The sequence below is a fragment of the Schistocerca piceifrons genome, chromosome 3 (genome assembly GCF_021461385.2).
Source record: "Schistocerca piceifrons isolate TAMUIC-IGC-003096 chromosome 3, iqSchPice1.1, whole genome shotgun sequence".
NCBI classification, from domain to species: domain Eukaryota; kingdom Metazoa; phylum Arthropoda; class Insecta; order Orthoptera; family Acrididae; genus Schistocerca; species Schistocerca piceifrons.
The window spans coordinates 327542046-327565880 of record NC_060140.1 but is presented as its reverse complement, the minus strand read 5'-3'; the positions used below and the strand labels follow the sequence as shown (position 1 = coordinate 327565880).

Genomic DNA, 23835 nt, shown 5'->3' with positions numbered 1-23835 from the left:
TCTTGCTTGGAAGGTTTGCCTGAAGTGTTGGTTGCAGACGACATACCACAGTTTACGGAACAGGACTTTGAACAGTACTGTACAGCCACTGGTATCACTCACCTTACCAGTGCTCCGTTTTATCCTTAGCCAAACAGAGAAGCTGAACTATTTGCACATCCAACAGATGAACAAAGTATGTACCTCCCATACATGGGAGTGAGCACTGCTGCTCTTCCTCACAATGTACCATTCCCATTCTCGTGACAGTCCATCACCGGTAGGAGCTTCTACAGGACCGGCACCACTGCAGGCTGCTCCAGTTGATGCACCCACCACAGTGTACGGCACCTCCCATGCTCTACAAGTATCACTCTGCACCTCATGATTCTATCCTTTTCAGAGTTTCTGATCACACCAAGCACTGGGAGAGAGGAACAATTCTTCACAGTTTGGGCGCTTGCATGTATTTGATTCAAGGTCCTGCTGCACCACAATCAGAACCAGATTCATGCTTGTCAATTGAGATATTCTTCCATAGACTTTCTTTCGCCAGATTCACATTCTAATGGGATCTTGAGGCCAGCGCAGCTGTCCCCAGGTTCGTCTTCAACACTGCCTGTGGAACCAATGGAGCTTGACCCATCGCCTTCGCTGCCGCAGCAGCTCAACTTGATATCACTCGTCCAGGCACTTGCCATGGTCTCACCACCACCACCATCATCATCATCGTCACTGTCATTGTCATTGCCGTCCTCTCCATTTTTTGTTGGACCAGCTCAGGACTAGAACGGGTGCCTTTTCAGGGGCTATCCGACTGACATTCTCCTCAGAGCACAGGACAGATGTCGGGGCGCAGCTGGGGACTTGGCATCAGTCCCAGTTGTAGCTCCCAGTTCCTCACACCATCCAGATTCCTGTCCCCCCCCCCCCCCCTACAGGTATCATAAGTAAGATGGTTCCCTACAAGGCAATGACAGAACATTTTGGGGAAAGGGGGGGGGGGGGGCAGTGTGCAGTCCTAAAGAGTCCTAGAGCATCGACTGCTCATCTACCAGAACAGCACTGTGAAACGGCATCAAGGAGGTGCTGACCCGTAAGCCAATGGAAAGAGCAAGCAGCACCACACCACCAGGAAAACAAGAGTTCAGCACCCCTCAGCAATTATGACTTAACCAGCTGCTCATTGCTGGTTGGCCCAGTTGAGTCACAGGCTTCAAGAGCATCAGTATTGAGTAACAGGAAGGCAGAAGGATTGGTCACACCCCAGGATTGCTGCCTGCCACCGATGGGGATGGAACTGCATCAATGAGCATTGGTCAGACTCTGGCAAGGTGGGGTGATGCGGTGTCTCCGGCGTGACCATAACAGCCTCGTTCCAATTCTTCTTCTTCTCCTTCACAGCCTTTGGTGGCTGGAATTCTCGCGAGGGCCTATCTCTGGTATGCATAGGGCTGGATGAAGAGCGGGCAGTCAGGGACCCACAGGCCAGAGTTCCTTCAGCCACACTCTAGTATCAGGCCTCTGATTTATGGATTTCTGGGGCAGACATTCCAAGAAGGAGCTCTGTCACCAGGAGATGCCGAAGGGCAAGGTGTTCCTTCGGCTGGGTGCGTAAAATGGTTCTAGAAGATGGCGCCAGGGAAACCACAAGACAGGAGGGCAGTGTGGGGAATTTGTATGGAAAAAACTGAGGTAGCTGGAGTGATGGCTGTGACTTTCGCATAATTGGTCATCACATCATAAGGATGTAAGTGTTCACAGTTTTTTCGTGCATCGGTATACAACCTGCAGTCAACAGGATCAGATTTCTGTATTCTCTTTTCTTTATTGAAGACTTAGCCAACCAATGGAGAATGGTGTTCTGTGTAACTGAGAAATAAAGGTGGTTGTTCATATGGACTACCTCTGTGGAGTGACTGTCCACAATTACCACATTCTGTGTCTGCTGTGCAGTGGGGGGACATAAGCAATGTGTAAGCAATGGAAGCACCTTACAGGTGGTAGGACGTAAGGTGTCATGTCACACCTGTACACCATGTCTTCGACTTTTTCCGGAAGCACACTCCATTCAAAGAATAATGTAAGGGAGCCTGTACTGTCTGATTATCCCTGGGACTCTTTGGATGCGTCGGACAAAATGTACACGATGCTACTTCAGATTAGTGCATACCTCCTTGTCTGTTTACACTTTAATGTCTCTGTGGAAGATTCCTTGGCTTTTATAACAATTTATTATGTCAAAGATCACTTGGATATCAACAAACATATTTATATCACCAGTTTTGGCCAATAGTTGCCTTCTATGATGTGCTTAATCCACAAAAAACTTCTTTTATCATGTGAAGGTACTATTAAATCATTGAAATGTTAAAGGTCTTTATGTTGTTCAAAATGCTAACTATATTTGTTTGCCCATACAAAAGTTTTTATGGATTAAGCACATTTGAAGATAGCAACAATCTGGCAAAACCACTAATGTGTATATTTTTATATACCTAAACGGGATATTATTGTATCCAATTGGCAATTAGCTTGCTTAAAAAAGAATGATTCCTTGTCCTTGGACCATATTCATTTTATTTATTTATTTATTTATTTTTTGGGTTACTGGCCACTTGTACGTTACCCAGACATTCACATGCCAGATGAACTGTAGATTGTACAGCACAAGAGAATTTAATCAATAGCTATTGATTGCACATTTTTCCCCATGACCAAACTTCTCCAAATTTATGTCCACAAGGTTCCACAAAAAATAACTGCTTTGTTGCAGTAAAAGCATCCCCTTAAGTTTGAATACATACTAAGAATTGGATAAATTGTTTCACTCCCAGATGTCTGGCTTGTTCCTCTTCCCTTGGGGTAACAAGGGTAGGGAAAGCAGCGGCATTACAACTGTCCGCACTGAAATTTCTATACCTGTCTGATGAAAAGACCGGATCAGAATAGCTATTGTTTTGGTGTAATTTAACAGGTTTCATCTGCAAAATGTCTGCCCTGGTGCCATCTAATGGGATCGACAGCTCTCCCCAAGGGTGCTAACTGGCCGCAGCAAAGGCCATCTGGTACAGTGGCCGATGCTGGGAGTCCTGATGCCCCAGGATGATGGCTACACACACCTTGGCCTGTATGAGGAACTAGTAGCTCAGGCATCAACACTGTGATCCCAGTGTTGTTAGGGGGTTCAACTGAAAGGATACTGAACGATCCCACTACTGCATTGACTTTTAAGTGCATATAAGAGTCTATGCAATTATTTTGCACAGATTATCTTTAACATTGCACACAGTAGCTGCTACTTAAGATGTTCTTCCCCAGTTGGTTCATACTACAGAAGGAAAAAAAAGTAAAATGGAGGTCAAACCCAGAAAGGGACCAAAAATTATTTTGGCCAAAAGGTGATGAATGGATGAATATCCCGAGAAAGAAAAACAGATTGTAGGGAGTAGCCAGGCAGACTGCCATGATAAGAAAGAGAGTAAGAGAAGGAAAGATAGATGAGAGATTGAAGCACAGGAAAAAGATAATAAGTGCTGGAACAGGCTGGGCCCCATGTTCGCCATGCACATACACACGAAAGAGTCATACGCACCCCAAGGGGGAAAAATAATGGCACGCCTGAGGGAAATGGCAGCAAGGGATGGGAAAGGTCAACTTTTCCACTCTTTACATGCATCTGGAAGCCTCATTCAACTTTCTGAAAAGGTTGTTCTATAAGTCATTGAGGGAACAGGGTGCAACCAACTGCAGAATATGATACACACTAGAACAAATAATGCCTGTCACCAAAGATCCAAGACCAGATTTGGTTGTGTGAGTACATGCGCATGTGGGTAGTGAAAACACAAAAGTGTTCAATCGTATAGCATATCGAACAAAATTTGTGACAAGACAGAGGACTTTTTTGGTCGGAGAGGATGCATTATGTTATCTTGGATAAATAGTCATAACAGAAGAAGAATTAACTTCCAGTGAGCACATGGAGAAGTCTAATGGGACCCTTGCTGTACATGAATATTAAAGATCTGGCAGACAATACTAATCTTAGAAGTTTTGTAGATGATGCAGTCATCTATGATGAATTAGTATCTGAGAAAATCTGTATAAATATTCAATGATATGAATATAATAGAGGGAAACATTCCAAGTGGAAAAAATATATCTAAAAACAAAGATGATGTGACTTACCAAACGAAAGCGCTGGCAGGTCGATAGACACACAAACATACACAAAATTCAAGCTTTCGCAACCAATGGTTGCTTCATCAGGAAAGAGGGAAGGAGAGGGAAAGGATGTGGGTTTTAAGGGAGAGGGTAAGGAGTCATTCCAATCCCGGGAGCAGAAAGACTTACCTTAGGGGGAAAAAAGGACAGGTATACACGCGCGCGCACGCGCCCCCCCCCCCCCCCCCCCCACACACACACACACACAAGGCCTTTACAAATGTCTGCTTGTGTCTGTGTATGTGCGCGTGTGTGTGTGTGTGTGTGTGTGTGTGTGTGTGTGTGTGTGTGTGTGTGTGTGTGTATACCTGTCCTCAGCAACAGCTCACACACACATGACCACTGTCTCTGGCTGCTTGGGCCAGACTGCGAGCAACAGCGCATGACGGGAGAGGTGGCTACACGTGGGGAACGCTAAAGTGTTGTTTGTTGGAGCAAACAGGAACGAAGTGGAGAGAGGGTAGAATAGCTAGGTACAGTCCAGATGTTAGACAGAGGACGAAAAGGGGGGGGGAGGGGAATGGAAAAAGAGAGAAATAAAAAGACTGTGGGTGCGCTTGTGGACTAGAAGGCTTGGGAATGGGAACAGGGATGGGGAAAGGAGTGTGCAGGACAATGACAACAAAGGTTGAGGTCAGGAGGGTTTAGGAATGTAGGATATACGGCAGGGTGAGTTCCCACCTGTGCAATTCAGAAAAGCTGGTGTCGGTAGGAAGGATCCAGATGGCATAGCCAGTAAAGCAGTAACACTGTGTTGGGAAACATGCTGAGCAACTGGGTGATCCAGCTGTTTCTGTAGTGACAAGCAGTCTGTCTCGAAATATACCAAGCAAGCAAGAGTCTCGCTGAGGTCTTCACAAACCACAGTTACCCTCCCAACCTTGTACATAAACAGGTCTCCCATGCCTTATCTCTCCAGTCACCACCGCTTCCAAGTCCCATCGTCCGGCCATAGAGGAGTACTCCCCTCATGACTCTGTATCACCCAGGACTGGAGCAACTGAATCAATTCTCCGCCAGGGTTTTGACTACCTCTTGCCGTGCCCTCATCTCATGTCTCATGTTACTGTAATAGACCTAGATGCAAGACCCGTCCCAAACATCCTCCCACCCCCACCTGCTCCAGTCCGGTCACAAGCATTACCTCATCGGGCTACCTGTGAAACCAGTCATGTGATCTACAAGCCAAGCTGCAACCTCTGTGCTTTGTTCTATGTGGGCATGACAATGAACATGCTGTCTGTCCACATGAAGAGCCATTGACAAATTGGTTAAGAAACAGCTGCACTACCCAGTTGCTCACCATATTGTCCAAGAGAATGTTCTTCATTTTAAGGACTTCCTCACTGCTGCTGCCACCTGGATCCTTCCAACCACACAAGATTTTCTAAACTGCACATGTAGGAACTCACCCTGCAATATATCCTATGTTCCCAAAACCCTCCTGGCCTCAACTTTTGTTAGTCATTGTCCTTCACCCATCTATCCCCTTCCCTGCTTCCCACTCCACAGCCTTCTAGTCCACAAGTACACAAGTACACACACACACACACACACACACACACACACACACACTTTTTACTTCTCTCCTTTCCATTCCCCCTCCCCCTATGCCCTCTGTCTAACCACCTGACTGGATACAGCTGTCCTACCCTCTTTACACCTCGTCCCTATATGCTCCCACAAACAGCACTTTACCGTACTCAACACGTACCATGCTCTCCCTCCCCCTGCTCGCCCCAGCCTCCTCCATCCAGATTGCTTCTCCCATCACGAGCAGTTGCTTCCAGACTGGCTCCAGCAACCAGAGACAGTGGTGTCGTGTGTGTGAGCTGCGTTTGAGTGAATGTGTGTGTGTGTGGGGGGGGGGGGGGGGGGGGGGTTCTATCCTTTCCACAATATCATTGTTATAAAATGTAATCATCACACTAGCTCATTCGCTAAGTTAAGACGATGACAGATTGGGTCACTGGCAGTCTGCAAAGGAGATGCTTTTACAAATCAGATGTGTGTCCCATCTTGAAATATTGCTCACTTGTATGGACCATACCAAATAAATCTAATGGGACTATTAAATGTTTTTCTGAGAAGGCAACATGAATGGTCACAGGTTTGCTTGATTCACCGGAGAGAGTCATGGAAACGCTGAAAAATTTGACTTGGCATATGTTTGAAAGTAGATGCCAGTTATCTCATGATAGCCTAGGCCTACTTACAAAATTTCAAGAAACAGTATTAAGTGAAGAACCCAGAAATACACCTCAATCCACCATATATCACTTCCAAAGGAACTGTGAAAACAACGTTATGTTAATTATAGCAGGCACCAAAGCATTTGAGGGGACACTCCACAAGTGATTGGAACTGAAAGAAACCCCAATATATTATACAATGCTAGTACCCTCTGTCATGCTCATCACAAAGGTTCGAAGAGTATGTATGTAGATGAAGACTGGATGCATGGTTCTCATGAATTCACAGTACTGTATTAGTCTGTATATTCATGTGTCCATATTCTTGTACTTTAAAATGTCTCAGTCAACCGTGTGTAGCTGTTGTGTGAAGCATATCAATATATGAATGAGCTGCTCCACAAATCTGTGGTTGGTTGGTTTTGGGGAAGGAGACCAGACAGCGAGGTCATCGGTATTATCGGATTAGGGAAGGACGGGGAAGGAAGTCGGCCGTGCCCTTTGAAAGGAACCATCCTGGCATTTGCCTGGAGCGATTTACGAAAATCACGGAAAACCTAAATCAGGATGGCCAGACGCGGGATTGAACCGTCGTCCCCCCTCCACAAATCTGTGCCTGCTCTACTTTGAAAAGGACACTTTACTCTTCAATTATCAACACAACTTCACTGTATATTTCTACCAAAATGTACAGCTTCATTGCCACTTACTCTTTCTTTAAAAGTGTCTCTCTGACTAAAAATTTTGATCTTAATCTTAAAATAAATTTATTGATAAAGGAAATTATTTCACTTTTTATGTCAGACTTGGAAACAAATTGTGCCTACGACCAATAAGTTCTCAACTGCTCATAACTCTTTAATCATTCATTATGTTCCTTCTTTTTGTCCTCAGATAATTTTGAACCAGTTTTTTTAGCTAAATCTTGGAATCCTTCCGTTTTCAGTACTTTTCCTGAAAGGGTTCTCTGTTGTTTATATCTCCAGTTTTTATATTGTTTCTTTCTCAGTCCTTTCTTACATCGTTGATCCAGCTTGTTGTGGACTTCTTACCCTAGAAATATTTGAAAATCTTATTGGTTAATCTACTATCTTGCACTCAAAATAAATGTCCAAAAAACATAAGTCCTCTTTTTGTCATTACATTTGAAATATTTTCTATAATTTGGTATATTTCAGCATACCTCATAATTTCTAACATTCTGGTGTGTTTTGTGGTCTTAATATTTTCCTTATAATTCGCATTTCTGGTACTTCTAATTTATCTAAATTACAGTTTAATGCCAGGCATTCACTTGCATAAAGGCATTCTGACTTCACAACTGTGTTGTAATGCCTTATTTTTGCATTTCAGGATAGGCACTTTTTATTGTATGGTTACACTATATGCTCCCCCATTTTATTCAGTAAGGTTTTTGTTCCAAATTCTCATTGTTTTCTCTAGCACATATTAAAAAGAACTGGGAACAAGCCATCACTTTGTCATACACCAGTTTTTATTTTGAAAGGATTTGAAATTTCTCCCATAAATTTTACTTTACAGACTGTATCTGTAAGTGTTCATGGATTAGGTTTGCCAGTTTAGACTTTACACCAAATTCTCGAATTGAAGACCCGTGCGGAAAAATGAGTTAACCCTCAAATGTAAAAACTTAGAAATCAAATGTTGTCATCTGTTGCTGAGTATAGGAACTATCAAAATTGACACTGATCTCACCCCTAAATATCCTAAAGTGATATTTAGGGGTGATACCAATGCCAATTTTGATAGTTCCATAACCACCAACAGATGGCAACACTTACCTCTCGCCATTCACATTTGAGGGTTAGCCCATTTTCCACACATGCCTGCAATTATTTTATGTATAGTTTCTCTGTCAACAGAATCAAAAGCCTTCGTGAAATCCACAAACATAACTACAATGTCCTTTGAATTAAATAATTTGTGGCGAATTACTGACTAAGAGGTTCAAATGGCTCTGAGCACTATGGGACTTAACATCTGAGGTCATCGGTCCCCTAGAACTTAGAACTACTTAAACCTAACTAACCTAAGGACATCACATACATCCCTGCCTGAGGCAGGATTCGAACCTGCGACCGTAGCAGTCGCGCAGTTCCGGACTGAAGCACCTAGAACCGCTTGGCCACCATGGCCGGCTGATTAAGAGGTTAAATATTTATTCTAAGCATGGTCTTCCATTTCTAAAGCCAGCTTGATATTCACCTAAATGACAAATATTAACATTATTCGCTTATTTACTCTGTTACTCAAATTACTTTTTAGAATCATAACACCCCAATGATGTAGTTAACTGAGGATAGGGAAATACGGAAGCGTCCGATCCCGCCCGTCTGCTTTGACCCATGACGTCACAAATATGGCGGAAACAAAAACAAACACACACACTTTCCACAAGAAGCCTAATGACACTAATGGGACAAGTGCGGGAAATGGGGTGTTTTGGGTGGGGGCAAACTAAATATAAACAAATTTAGACGCCTTGCGTAGCTACAACGTGTAAGTGAAGACAGCCATGCATGAATACCCACCCACCTCCCCAGGGGTCGTAACCCCTGCAACCTATTGAAGATAAAGATGCTTCAGTAGCTGATTAGTGTTTTTTGTCTTTTTTAAAAAAAATCTCACGGGATAGAACGAACAGATCAGAAAGATAAATATAATAAACTAAAACAGAAATTGTAGGAAACAGATAATTAAAATAAATAATAAGTGTTTTTAAATTTAAAAAAAATCCCACGAGATAGAACGAACAGATCAGAAAAGTAAATAAAATAAGATAAAACAGGACTGGAGACAGCCACACTCAAACCAAACTCCGCGCCGTCATGACGTCACACACGACAACACCCTTACGTCACGGGTCAAAGCCGACACGTGGGATCGGACGCTTCTGTTGACCCGAGGATAGCAAGGTAACTTCACTCATTATCCTAGATTTAAAAAACAACAGAGACAGTCAGGAATTATACAAAATTTTAAACACTGTCACACAGACAGTGAGAATACAAACTATACAGTATTCTTCAGTTGACACCACTTCTAGCCTATTGGAAATAAGAGAATGAGTATCACATATTACGAGCAGCATTGTGATTAAGAAATGTAGGTACAACAGGAAATCATACTTATATTTTAAGGATTTTCTTCAGAACTGACATATACAGTACAGAACAGAGAACAGCACTATACATAAGAGGCACTCCACACATGATGTGCACACATAAAGGTATCAGCTCCGTGAACGGAACCATTACTGAGTTATACTGAAGTAGACAATAAACATCCTGGGTCTCCAGTCCTACGTATGGATGTTTCCTGGGTATGCAGCTCTTACAAATCACGAATTGGCGAAATAACAACACTTACTACTACCATGAGCTACCCGGATAGTGCATTAACTGACACTAATAACAACACAATCCCATATTATAGTCTTTCCAAATTCAGTTCTAAATATAGTTTATCATCAATTGGCTTCATAGTAACTAAGAATTTAAAATTCCTGTGTTAACTACGTTCACGACGAAACTTACCTTGTGCAGACAGTGTGCGGACATTATTTACAAACTGCTCTAATGCCGAAGCCATAATGTGTTTACTATAAACAGCAGTCAGGCACTATTCATCTGAAAAAACGCATTCAAGATTGCTTCCAACTTTGCAATAACAGCTCAAAGACAGTAAGTTCAGTGGCTTAGCCAATGAACAAAAAAGATGTTATCCTCCCCTTTCCGAAATGTACACAAATTTCCACCTAAGATCGATGTTATTTAGCACCTCGATGTTTGTCCGATATAGTAATCGACATTATATCGATGTTAGAAAATGTTCAAAGTGCATGTTATCATTTGCCAGACTCGAAACAAAGATAATCTCGGGTTTAGTTGGGCGGTGTTCGTGTAGAATTTATCACAAGTGTGTTGTGAAAGATGTAATGACTTAGAAAATGAGTAAGTAACCTTTCCATTGTTCTGGGGTGCCGACGCTACTACCGGGCGTTCCAATGTATTTGTGAACATAAATTTCACAGAACAATAATGCCATGTACCTTGAAACGGGGGCGGATGCAAAAATATATAGATATAATACACATAGTGTAAATTTAAGACTTCACGTAGTATGTGATTAGTACTTTACCTGCGTACATTTCTGGCAACTGTTTGGAGGTACGTGCATGTTAACTAGAGAGAGAGAAACAAATTTTATTCCCTTCGTTATTTCTTGACAGGCGACCAGCATTTATTAAACTTGTGTTTTAGAATATGTTAAAAATAGACGACAGTGAAAAGGCCTCTTGGAAATGTCAATGTATTAGTTACACTTGTTTAAAATAGTATAATAAGTTTATTACTGTTTTATTTCAGTAGCGACTCACATATAATAAAGTTCACTGAACGATTCTGACAGTACTTCATGTACATGAGGTCCGTACCATAAAGGATTGGTAGAAGTATGGAAATCTGAGAACCTTTAAGCTGCTAAAATGGCGTAGTCTTCAGGAGAAGATTCAGTTTAGAAATGACTCCGCTTGTTTTGTTTTTGCCAAACACTACATGTAATTTTTTTCCCCTTATAATTTTAGGTGGAAGGTTCAAATTTACACACACACAATAGGTAGAAGAAGGGCAACCATGTCGTCCCGCCCCCCCAATGAGAACTTGGTCACCTACAAACTGGTGGTGGTGGGGGACGGAGGCGTGGGCAAGAGTGCACTTACGATTCAGTTCTTCCAGAAACTTTTTGTCACTGACTACGACCCAACGATTGAAGATAGCTATATCCAGCACACAGAAGTTGATGGCCAGTGGTGCATTTTAGATGGTACGTAGTGACTTGATTTAGAAATTCTTTTGGATACTGCTTACAAAAAAGTGGCGTACTTTTAAGAAAAGAACTTCATAAGTAATTTCTATTATGATAACTATTTATTGGAAGTAGTTTCTGGAGAAAAGCCATACGGTATTGTTTTGTTTGTTACCTTACACATAAGGTTAGGAATGAAACATAAAAGTTGTTCTGTATAACATGAAATGGCACTCTTTCCACTATGAAAATTTAAACTGTAAGATAAATTTGGGAAACCTATATTTTCTAATGGATAAGTTTGAGTATTGTGATGCATATTATGTACATTTATCATACATAAACAACAAAATATGCCACTGAGGTCAACTACATAACTTTTAACCATGGCCTTTAAGAAGGAATGTGTCTGCTTAGTGTCCCTTCTGCATCCCTCATCTTTTTCCTTTCACCCTTGGAGAAATATAAAAAAGGGATAGATAGGCTTAGTACAATCCTAAATTAATAAAATGTCAGAATCATATTAAGTCATAAAACACACACACACACACACACACACACACACACACACACACACACACACTTTGACATTTGGTTAGCTGGCACATGTTGATTTTTGTTTGCTATGGTGTTTTTCTTTAAATATCAACACACTCCCTAAATGCTAGAACTGCTGATATTCAGTCAAGCTTATAACTGAGGGTGGGTGACTTACACAACAATTCTTTCCCTTTTAAATAAAATAACAAGTTTATGTTTAACTAAAACTGACTGTGAGAAAGATACTGCTGGCCTATGATAAAGTGCAGTTTCATTTTTTCTCACAGTCAGTTTTAACTTAGGGTATCAGAGCATTTAAACCATCAGACAGATTGTTTCTTCCACATACATTCTTTTTGCTTATGTTATTTTAAGCAAAAATTATATATACAGCAGTGTGCTGTTTTGTTATCTTCATTGCAGTCAGTTTTAAGTGAAAGAAAGAATGCTGTATTTATCTGTTATTGACTTACAATTAGAATACTAGTATGGAATCTGAATGGTCCAGTATTTTGCAATCCTACCTGTTCACAGATGAAAACTGTGAGATATACTGCCATTGAAGTTACTATCCTCACAGATCCAGCAGCTGGAGAGGTTTCTGCTGTGCCCCATATAGTAATGAAATGATCAGATGGCATTTATTGGCTAGGAGATCCCCTTCGGAGTCTTTTTAGTTGACGCCACTTCGGCGACTTGCGTGTCAATGATGATGGACACTCAACAACCAGTCTGCTGGGAATCGAACCTGGGCCCCTTTGCATGGTAGGCGGTAACGCTACCGCTGCGCTAAGGAAGTTGACGCCCCATATAGTATTGATCACAAATGATTTGTCCATTCATTTGAAGTGCCTTCATTTCCCAATTTAGGTTTCATTTGCAATAAGACCCCCCATGAACCATGGACCTTGCCGTTGGTGGGGAGGCTTGCGTGCCTCAGCGATACAGATGGCCGTACCGTAGGTGCAACCACAACGGAGGGGTCTCTGTTGAGAGGCCAGACAAACATGTGGTTCCTGAAGAGGGGCAGCAGCCTTTTCAGTAGCTGCAGGGGCAACAGTCTGGATGATTGATTGATTTGGCCTTGTAACATTAACCAAAACGGCCTTGCTGTGCTGGTGCTGCGAACGGCTGAAAGCAAGGGGAAACTACAGCCGTAATTTTTCCCGAGGACATGCAGCTTTACTGTATGATTAAATGATGATGGCGTCCTCTTGGGTAAAATATTCCGGAGGTAAAATAGTCCCCCATTCGGATCTCTGGGCGGGGACTACTCAAGAGGACGTCATTATCAGGAGAAAGAAAACTGGCATTCTCCAGATCAGAGTGTGGACTGTCAGATCCCTTAATCGGGCAGGTAGGTTAGAAAATTTAAAAAGGGAAATGGATAGATTAAAATTAGATATAGTGGGAATTAGTGAAGTTCGGTGGCAGGAGGAACAAGACTTTTGGTCAGGTGATTACAGGGTTATAAATACAAAATCAAATAGGGGTAATGCAGGAGTAGGTTTAATAATGAATAAAAAAATAGGAGTGCGGGTTAGCTACTACAAACAGCATAGTGAACGCATTATTGTGGCCAAGGTAGACACAAAGCCCATGCCTACTACAGTAGTACAAGTTTCTATGCCAACTAGCTCTGCAGATGATGAAGAAATTGATGAAATGTATGATGAGATAAAATAAATTATTCAGGTAGTGAAGGGAGATGAAAATTTAATAGTCATGGGTGACTGGAATTCGTCAGTAGGAAAAGGGAGAGAAGGAAACATAGTAGGTGAATATGGATTGGGGGGAAGAAATGAAAGAGGAAGCCGCCTTGTAGGATTTTGCACAGAGCATAACTTAATCATAGCTATCACTTGGTTCAAGTAACTTGAAAGAAGGTTGTATACATGGAAGAAGCCTGGAGATACTAGAAGGTTTCAGATAGATTATATAATGATAAGACAGAGATTTAGGAACCAGGTCTTAAATTGTAAGACATTTCCAGTGGCAGATGTGGACTCTGACCACAATCTATTGGTTATGAACTGTAGATTAAAACTGAAGAAACTGCAAAAAGGTGGGAATTTGAGGGGATGGGACCTAGATAAACTGAAAGAACCAGAGGTTGTAGAGAGCTTCAGGGAGAGCATTAGAGAACGATTGACAATAACCGGGGAAAGAAATACATCAGAAGAAGAATGGGTAGCTTTGAGAGATGAAATAGTGAAGGTAGCAGATGATCAAGTAGGTAAAAAGACTAGGGCTAATAGAAATCCTTGGGTAACAGAAGAAATATTGAATTTAATTGATGAAAGGAGAAAATACAAAAATGCAGTAAATGAAGCAGGCAAAAAGGAATACAAATGTCTCAAAAATGAGATAGACAGAAAGTGCAATATTGCTAAGCAGGGATGACTAGAGAACAAATGTAAGGATGTAGAGGTGCATATCACTAGGGGTAAGATAGATACTGCCTACAGGAAAATTAAAGAGACCTTTGGAGAAAAGAGAACCACTTGCATGAATATCAAGAGCTCAGATGGAAACCCAGTTCTAAGCAAAGAAGGGAAAGCAGAAAGGTGGAAGGATATATATATAGAGGGTCTGTACAAGGGCGATGTTCTTGAGGTCATTATTATAGAAATCGAAGAGAATGTAGATGAAGATGAAATAGGAGATATGATACTGCGTGAAGAGTTTGACAGAGCACTGAAAGACCTAAGTCGAAACAAGGCCCCGGGAGTAGACAACATTCCATTAGAACTACTGACAGCCTTGGGAGAGCCAGGCCTAACAAACTTCTACCATCTAGTGAGCAAGATGTATGAGACACGCGAAATACCCTTAGACTTCAAGAAGAATATAATAATTCCAATCCCAAAGAAAGCAGGGGTTGACAGATGTGAAATTTACCGAACTATCAGTTTAATAAGTCACAGCTGCAAAATACTAACGCGAATTCTTTACAGACGAATGGAAAAACTGGTAGAAGCAGACCTCGAGGAAGATCAGTTTGGATTCCGTAGAAATGTTGGAACACGTGAGGCAATACTAACCTTACAACTTATCTTAGAAGAATGATTAAGAAAAGGCAAACCTACGTTTCTAGCATTTGTAGACTTAGAGAAAGCTTTTGACAATGTTGACTGGAATACTCTCTTTCACATTCTAAAGGTGGCAGGGGTAAAATACAGGGAGCGAAAGGCTATTTACAATTTGTACAGAAACCAGATGGCAGTTATAAGAGTCGAGGGACATGAAAGGGAAGCAGTGGTTGGGAAAGGAGTGAGACAGGGTTGTAGCCTCTCCCCGTTGTTATTCAATCTGTATATTGAGCAAGCAGTAAAGGTAAAAAAAAGAAAATTCGGAGTAGGTATTAAAATCCATGGAGAAGAAATAAAAACTTTGAGGTTCGCTGATGACATTGTAATTCTGTCAGAGAGAGCAAGGGACTTGGAAGAGCAGTTGAACGGAATGGACAGTGTCTTGAAAGGAGGGTATAAGATGAACATCAACAAAAGCAAAACGAGAATAATGGAATGTAGTCGAATTAAATCGGGTGATGCTGAGGGGATTAGATTAGGAAATGAGACACTTAAAGTAGTAAAGGAGTTTTGCTATTTAGGGAGTAAAATAACTGATGATGGTCGAAGTAGAGAGGATATAAAATGTAGACTGGCAATGGCAAGGAAATCGTTCCTGAAGAAGAGAAATTTGTTAACATCAAGTATAGATTTAAGTGTCAGGAAGTCGTTTCTGAAAGTATTTGTGTGGAGTGTAGCCATGTATGGAAGTGAAACATGGACGATAACCAGTTTGGACAAGAAGAGAATAGAAGCTTTCGAAATGTGGTGCTACAGATGAATGCTGAAGATAAGGTGGGTAGATCACGTAATTAATGAGGAGGTATTGAATAGGATTGGGGAGAAGAGAAGTTTGTGGCACAACTTGACTAGAAGGAGGGATCGGTTGGTAGGACATGTTTTGAGGCATCAAGGGATCACAAATTTAGCATTGGAGGGCAGCGTGGAGGGTAAAAATCGTAGAGGGAGACCAAGAGATCAATACACTAAGCAGATTCAGAAGGATGTAGGTTGCAGTAGGTACTGGGATATGAAGAAGCTTGCACAGGATAGAGTAGCATGGAGAGCTGCATCAAACCAGTCTCAGGACTGAAGACCACAACAACAACAACAACATTGCAATAAGAATATACAAGACTAAAGGTCATAGAGAGAGAGAGGGGGGGGGGGGGGGAATCAAGGGGGTGAAAATAGGCAGAAAGAGGTGAGATGATAGGAAGAATTTTTTGGGGGGGGGGGGGGGGGAGGGTGAGGGAGCTGACAGTGAGTGAGGAGGAAAGGCAGATGGACAAAGAGAGGGGGCCAGAGGAGATTGGGACATGTACACAATTCCCGTACGTATTTACCAAATGCAAAGCATTTCTGGATTCACTAGTTTTATTGTAAATTCAACAAAAATGCAGTATCTTTTCAGAAATTTTCAACTATTATTCAGAAAACATGCACACATTTGCTGGGTGCCTTTATTAGCTAGAATCATGTAATGAGCACAAACAGCAATCCTTCGGTGCGCATTTGTTACAGACAGTTTTCTTACACATATGAGACTTTACAGATGATTTTTATTTCCTTTGTAGTCAGATTTAGAAGGCAATATGTTGACTTATCTTGCAGTAAGATCTTCAGAAGTGATGCAGGTACCAGTCTTTCAGATTGCTGTGTACTTCTCAGCAAGTTCCTCTCCCAGCTGTGGTATGAAGCCCCTGTGCTTTCACCTTTCTCATTTAGAGTATTGCACAACAGCAAGGCATTTATCCCAGCCAAATCCAGCAAGTTTTAAAATGTGCAAACAGGCCAACATCTGGATGGTGCTTTGAGTATTTGCAAGCCATTTGGTTGATCATGTCCACTCCTATTTAGAGTAATTATAAAATGTAACTGCATCTGGCTGATTTTTTAGACCATCCTCAATTTTTGCATAAGGATGCATAGTGCTGAGAATCAGTATATTCCTCTGCTACTTCCCTGACAAACAGCGTGGTGTCAATGTTCTTAAGGAATACTGTCCTATATAACACTCTTATTTTGTTCTCTTGGCGTACATATTTCCCTGTAAGATCAATTTACAGTGCCGACAATATGTGTGGCATTTGTTTTCATTGTTTCAGAGAGAACCAAGGAATTGAAAAAAAATTTCATGTGTAACATTTCTTCCATTATTCAAGGAAGGTTACATCTCTTTTTTCCGACAAAATTGCCAGGATGCTTATCACTTGGTCCAGTGTCATCTCTTCTTAGATAAGGGAAAGCATTCACAGTATACCTTTAGTCTTTATCTGCTGGCATCCAAAACTTTTGCACGTATCATAGAAGCTATGAACTGTCTGAAACTGAGCAAGGTGGAGCAGTGGTTAGCACACTAGACTTGCATCCCGGAGGACGACAGTTCAAACCTGCATCCAGCCATCCTGATTGAGGTTTTCCATGATTTCCCTGAATCGCTTCAGGCAAATGCCAGGATGTTTCCTTTGACGGGACACAGCCAATTTCCTTCCCTAATCCGATAGGACCGATGGCCTCGCTGTTTGGTTACTTCCACCAGATCAGCCAGCCAACCGTGTGTATCTGAAAGGCACTTTGAAGGAAAAAGCCGTTCATAGATTGTTATATATGGACCTGGTGTGTAACTACATTGTGCTTTTACAAAGAGCTCGTACCAGATATCTGATACCAATGCAAACTTGTCTTCTTTCACTCTGATGTTGTGGATCTAATTTTAAATCTGAGAGAATATATTATCTCTCTGAATTTGTCATGAACCATTGTTGACTTCACAAAATCATTTTCCCACTTCAGTGACCACAGTGAGTCCAGTTCTAACCCCTTAACCTCTTAGCCGCTATAGCAACAGACATGCAATATAGCTATAAAAGCTTCCGTCTTTTCAACTTTCAAAGTGCAATCATCTGAACCCAACACCTGACATGCTTTAGTCCCAGTGCATTTTATAATATTTGTCAAAATTTTTGTGTTGTCATAAGATGCAAATTACTGTAGCATAACTCATTAACATTTACTTTTTCATGTGGGGAGGGTCAAAAGCACAGTCTTTGAGGCCCAGTGGTCCCAACTGGCTGCCTTGTCATCCTCAGCTGATAAATGTTACTGGATGTGGTGATGAAGGGACTTCAATATCTTTACAAGAAGGAAACTGAAATAGTGCACAACCTTGGTTATTTCCTTGTCCATGGCCCCAAGTTGACCTAGCCTGTGTGAGCTGTTCCTATAAAAGTCAAAGGTTAAATACCAATAATTAGCATTATGATACATACAGTGTATTCAGTGTACTGTAATAATATTAGAATAAAGCATACATCTTCATAAATGTAATGTTAGGTCAGCAAAAACTCAAGAAAGCACCAATGTGTAAAAATAATTATTGCAGTTGAAAAGTGCATCTATGCAGCACATAGGCAAATAATTATAAAATAAGCATATAAATATGTGTATATTTTTGTCGTCATTATTGAGTAAATTATCGTATGGTGTAACATACCATTCTGATGGAGAAACCCCTCAGGGGCTCAGCATTCGTTTGCTGAGTGAGGGCTTGGGGACCCCGGGTTCCTGAGCTGGGGACTGGTAAGCCCTCTGTTACTGTAAGCTCTGGGCATGCCTCAGCGACCACTGTGTGGTGCAGTGGTGGGTTGTTGTTGTGTTTTGGAGAACAGGGGCCTTGGCTTTACCACCTCGACTGTGATGAAGGTACACACCTCTATGACAAACTCTCAGCCTCAAGGTGTGCTACATGCTGATGAGGTGAATGGTTGTTGAGGTGAAACAGTCTCTAGTGGGCAACCACTGAGGCACCTTCCACACCCCAGTTGTGTAAGACTTGTTCAGGTGTGGAGGGCTCTGCCTGTGTTGGTGGTTTTTTCCCTAGCATCTGGTGGGATCCCTATGGAACAGTCTCATCAAACAACTACTACTGACAGGTCGGGTTTACCATCAGGTAGTACCTATACCTACTATTCAACGAGAGCTCGGTTGGTCAGTCCTCCCAAAGAGTGTCTCAGAATCATAATACCAGGGCATTAGTGTGGCATAACACTTTCATTTAATCAAGTGAACAGGGGCACCTTCGAGAAGGTCTCCCCTTTTTATATTCAGAAGACATTGGGAGGTATAGCTGAGTCTCTAAAAAGTATCAAACTACTTTCTAATGGAACACTCCCATTTGAAACTGCTAATTAAAACTAGGTGACTACCTAGTCAAGGCTGAGTTGCATAACAACCTTAATTTTAGTAAGAATGTGGTTACCTGCTCCAATATAATGGAGGTGGGCCCATGGAGTTACGTGAAGAATGGAAAAATATGGGCATCTCGGAAGTGCAGAATTATATGAGGAGAGTCAATGGCAAATTGGAAAATTTGGCAAAATTTATTCTAATGTTTAGTACTTAAGAATTAACTGAACATATCCTTGCAGACTATATCTGTATTAAGGTTTGCCCATTTGTTCCTAACCCAGTGTAATGCTTCAAATGTCAAAGATTTGGCCATACCATTGTGGGATGTAATGGGATGCCTATGTATGGCAATTGTGGTGGCTCAGCTCACGAATCAGGCAGTTCTTGTACACTTCCTCTGAAATGTGTAAACTGCTCCGGGAATCACCCAGTGTGGAGCAGAAAGTGTGAGATTTACAGTGAGGAAAGAAAAATTCATGAGTTGAAAGTCAAGAGACGCATACCATGTAGTGAAGCTAAAAAAAGCTTTCAAAGCTAATGCAACCTCTGGATTTTGCTACTTCTTTTGCTGCCAATCTCCAAGTGTGATGCCTCCACACAAACTCAGACCACAGATTAAAGTTCGAGCACATGCACTTGTTGGTGTACCTGTGGGGGAAACACTCCACTTGAAACAGAAGTCATCGGAAGGTGTCGGCAATGGGCATACCAGCTAAGCCACATACCATTGCCCACCTTCAGAAGCCAACTAAGCCGTCCCCTCAACCTAGGCAACCACGTCCTCACGTAAGTAAAGAAAAACACCCTTCGAAAAGTAGTTCCAAGTCCAAGACAGTGGTAGTTAAACCTTTGGATCGGTGAGCTCCCTGCCTCTCTGATGGGGACTATGCTCTTGAGAATATGGACTTCAAGAACCAGAGAGCCGAGAACCAGATAACGTTAATCTGACCACCTCACTAAATCACCACCTCTGAGGGAGAAAGATAAGAACAACCTTCGCTACACAATGGCTTCCACAGGGACCTCAGTGTTGCAGTGGAATGTAAATGGATATCTCTCACATTTGGAAGAATTACAGCTCTTGGTCCAGGAGGAAGTGTTCTGCATCTGCTTATAAGAAAACTATCTTAAAGTCACAGACACATCTGCATTATGGGGTTACCACCCATACAGGAGACATACTGGAGACAGGGCTAAAGGTAGAGTGACTGTTTTGCATGACAGATGCCACTCTCCTGCCCCTCTTACCATGACCATACAAGCATTTGCTGTGAAAGTTCTAGCACCCTTTAATATCACAGTGTGTTCTTTGTATCTTCCACCTAATGATGCTTTGGACACAGATGAACTGACAGAACTCTTCCGGGCACTCCCACGCCCATGCCTCCTTGTGGGGGATTTAAATGCGCACAATGTGCTATGAGGCTTGGCTATCACTTGCTCCAAGGTTCAGATGATTGAGCAACTCGTCCATTCTGAGAATATCTGCATTCTGAATGCCGATCAGATGACACACTTTTCCACAGCTACAGGGTCTTTTTCAGCCATTGACCTTTGTTTTTGTTCTCCAGCTATTGCAAACTCAGTTCAGCATGCGCCCCCTTACGGCGTTGTCACGCCAGAAAACACGGCCCAGGTTTTAACTGAACACTTCTTTACTGTCACTGTCATCGAGACAAGCTCCAGCTTTTCAGGTGTTCAGTGGGGCTGTGGAGATGAGGAAGCTCAATTTCTTCTCACACAATTAGGAAGTCTACAACCTTCCATTCTCCATGTGGGAAATGGAATCAGCTTTGTCTGCAGCCAGAGACCCAGCTCCAGGACCTGAAGAGATCCATTATGCCATGTTTTGTCATCTGTGGCCTGAAGCGAAAGGACAGCTCCTCTCTTGTTTCAATCAGATCTGGTTTGATCTGGTGGATGCCTGCCATCTCTTATCCAATCATCTCTCAAGGACTGGTGTTTTTGATATTGCATTGGTGATGCCTTGTCTGACTGCTATGTTCAAGAGAATGGGGTCCCCCAAGGCAGTGTCCTCAGTGTCACATTGTTTGCCACTGCTATCACTATCAATGACATTTCCTGTGCAGTCAGGAGCCCTGTCAAATGCTCTGTGTTTGTGGATGACTTTGCAATCTTCGACTGTTCCTCTGACCTTATGATGACAAGGCAGCTACTGCTGACCCTTAGGAAGCTGGAAACCTGGGCCAGGACAACTGGCTTTTGGTTCTCACCAGAGAAGACTACATGTGTCAATTGTAACCATGCTTGTTGAAGTTTTAACCAACCAGTGCTCGCAATGGGGGACAATATTTTATTTTTTTCAAGAAACTGTGCGCTTTTTGGGTATATTATTTGACTCAAACTTAACTTGACTCCCACACCTGAAAGACCTATGAACAAAGGGCTTCCAGTCATTGAATATTTTGAAATGCCTTAGCGGAAAAACGTTGGGAGCTGACAGGGCTCACCTTCTGGAGTTTTATAGAGCATTTGTTTGATCACGTTTAGATTATGGCAGCATGGTTTACGGATCAGCCCGTACTTCCTACCTCAAATGTTAGACACTGTCCACCATGAGGGCATTTGGATATCAACTGGAGCCTTTTGGACCAGTCCAGTTCTCAATCTGTATGCAAAGGCTGCTGAACCACCACTCTGGATTCAGCAATGTAGACTTTTGGCTTGACAGGCACTGAAAATCTGTGTCACCTCAGTATTTGGCACTTAATGCAGTGGTCCAACCCACCTTTGAATGGCTGTTCAGGAATCAGCCCCAAGCGACCAAGCCATTTGGGATACGTGCTACAGACTGTCTCAAGGATCTGGATCTATCAGGCATCAAAATACACAGCCAGGGATGGAATACGTTGCTGCCTAGGTATCTTCAGAGGTCCAAAGTTATTTTAAGCTTGACACAGTACAAGAAAACTAGTTCTCCAAATTATGTTTTTACAACTTTATTTTCGTTCATTTTAAGTATATAGTGCAGTTTTATCATTGTTTATACAGATGGATCTCAGCAAGAGAATGTCCTCGGTTATTCTGCTGTTTTTTCGGATAGGGTTTTCAAAGTGCATCTTCCGGAACAATTTACTAATTACAATGTGGAATTATATAGCATTCTGATGGCACTGAAGAGGATTCACAGACCTCACCATCAAGGTTTCTTGTCTGTTTTGACTCGCTTAGTACACTGCAAGCAGTTCACCAAATGTATCCCATAGACCAGCTGATTCAGCTCATCCATGACCCCTTACAGTGGCTCCAACATTGTGGTAAGGAGGTGATCTTTTGCTGGGTACCTGGCCACATCGGGATACAAGGAAATGATGTGGCCAACAAAGCTGTCAAGGATCATGTTGAGATGGTGCTGTCCATCAATGTCCCATCCCGTTGCACACCATCGTCTCATTTTCTGACAGACACATGATGTGTCAGTGGGAGACTGAATGGTTGCACATGACAGAAAACAAACTGCAGTCACTCTAATCGGCCACACAGCATGGCGGACTTCATGTCAGTCTCACTGCTGGAAGGAGGTTCTGCTTACCAGACTGCATTGGACATACCCCTTTAACGCATGGCTTCCTCCTCCGGTGGGAGGATCCACCACTCTATGAAGTTTGTGGCATGCCACTTTCAGTTCAGCATATTTTGGCAATGTGTGTCCTATACACTGATATTAGGGCAGCCCTCAGTCTCGGTGGAGATCTGCTCACTATCCTCGTAGCTACTGATTCCAGTGTTACAAGAGTGGTGAACTTTTGTGAACTGTCAGGCCTTATCCATAAATTGGTGGGGAAGGGAGGCAGACTTTAATACATTATAAATTGCCCTGCATGTGGGGAAAGTCTTCGTCCCCAACCATGAGATTGGCCTGCTGACTTTTTGTCAGGGCACTGATGACTATGATGTTGAGTGCCCCTCACCTCAAATCATCATCATCATCATCTGATGAATCTGAAACTACAGGTTGTGGCATTCTTTCTCAGATGATAACTCCAATGGTTCACCCTCAGAATCATGAGCCAAAATCTCATCTATGGCATTCACAATATCCTCATCTTTTCTTAGATATTTGGCCCTAATAAGTGTGAACATTACAAGCACTATGTATACAGTTAGAAATACTACTAACACAGTGTTTTTTCATAGAAAAAGGCACTAGCAGCATGGTACTTGTTAATGCACATTCAGGTGTGTTTCAAGCTGATCTCCCTCTACTCACACTTCTGGAGAACTGAAGTGTCATCAGGTAATGGCATAAAAGTCAGGTTTGAGGTTGTTGACCCCCAAAAAAAGTGATACTGTCTGAGATATGGAACTACATCGGCTGGAACAATGGGGTTAGAACTGATCCACTGGCTGTTCTTGGTGAATCTGGATTTCTCTCTTTTAAGGTTTCCTCATAAAACGTAAAATTAAGTGTACACAGCTGCAGTTCAGCTGTTGAACAAAACAATATGTTATCTCACAAAACAGTATAACCATGGCTCTGAGAACATATCTTTAAGACAAACAAAAAGTTTCAATTTCAATTAAACATTAACTTTTCTTTTACTCTCTTAAAAGCAATACGTAGAAGCAGTTTAGTTAGAATGTCAGCAAGTTGTTCTTGAGTTTGACAGTATTGTGTGTTGAACCAGCCATGATTCAGTTTGTCATTGATGAAACAATATTTCATATCAGTGTGCATGCTTCTTGACATTTGACGTGATTTTATCAGTGCTATTGCATTTTTATTATCCATATCATTTTTGTGTTTTTATTCAGCAATTCTTCTATGAAAGTCTTCAAAACCTCCA

General features: G+C 42.0%; 2 protein-coding genes across 3 annotated transcripts in view; one reads left to right on the top strand and one right to left on the bottom strand.

Moving 5' to 3' along the window:
* The window catches only part of LOC124790142 (COP9 signalosome complex subunit 3), a 124951-nt gene extending 114770 nt beyond the window's left edge, over nt 1-10181 (bottom strand). Inside the window, exon 1 of the mRNA XM_047257728.1 lies at nt 9956-10181. Coding sequence (XP_047113684.1) covers nt 9956-10010 — 55 coding nt within the window. The 5' untranslated portion in view covers nt 10011-10181. The remainder of the gene's footprint in view (nt 1-9955) is intronic.
* A 60-nt stretch (nt 10182-10241) lies between these two features.
* LOC124790143 (ras-related protein M-Ras-like) overlaps nt 10242-23835 on the top strand; it is a 40749-nt gene continuing 27155 nt past the window's right edge. The window contains exons 1-2 of one of the 2 annotated variants that reach the window (XM_047257729.1): nt 10242-10372; nt 11005-11243. In XM_047257729.1, coding sequence (XP_047113685.1) covers nt 11054-11243 — 190 coding nt within the window. In that variant the 5' untranslated portion in view covers nt 10242-10372; nt 11005-11053. The remainder of the gene's footprint in view (nt 10373-11004; nt 11244-23835) is intronic. The other variant, XM_047257730.1, reaches the window with a different exon arrangement.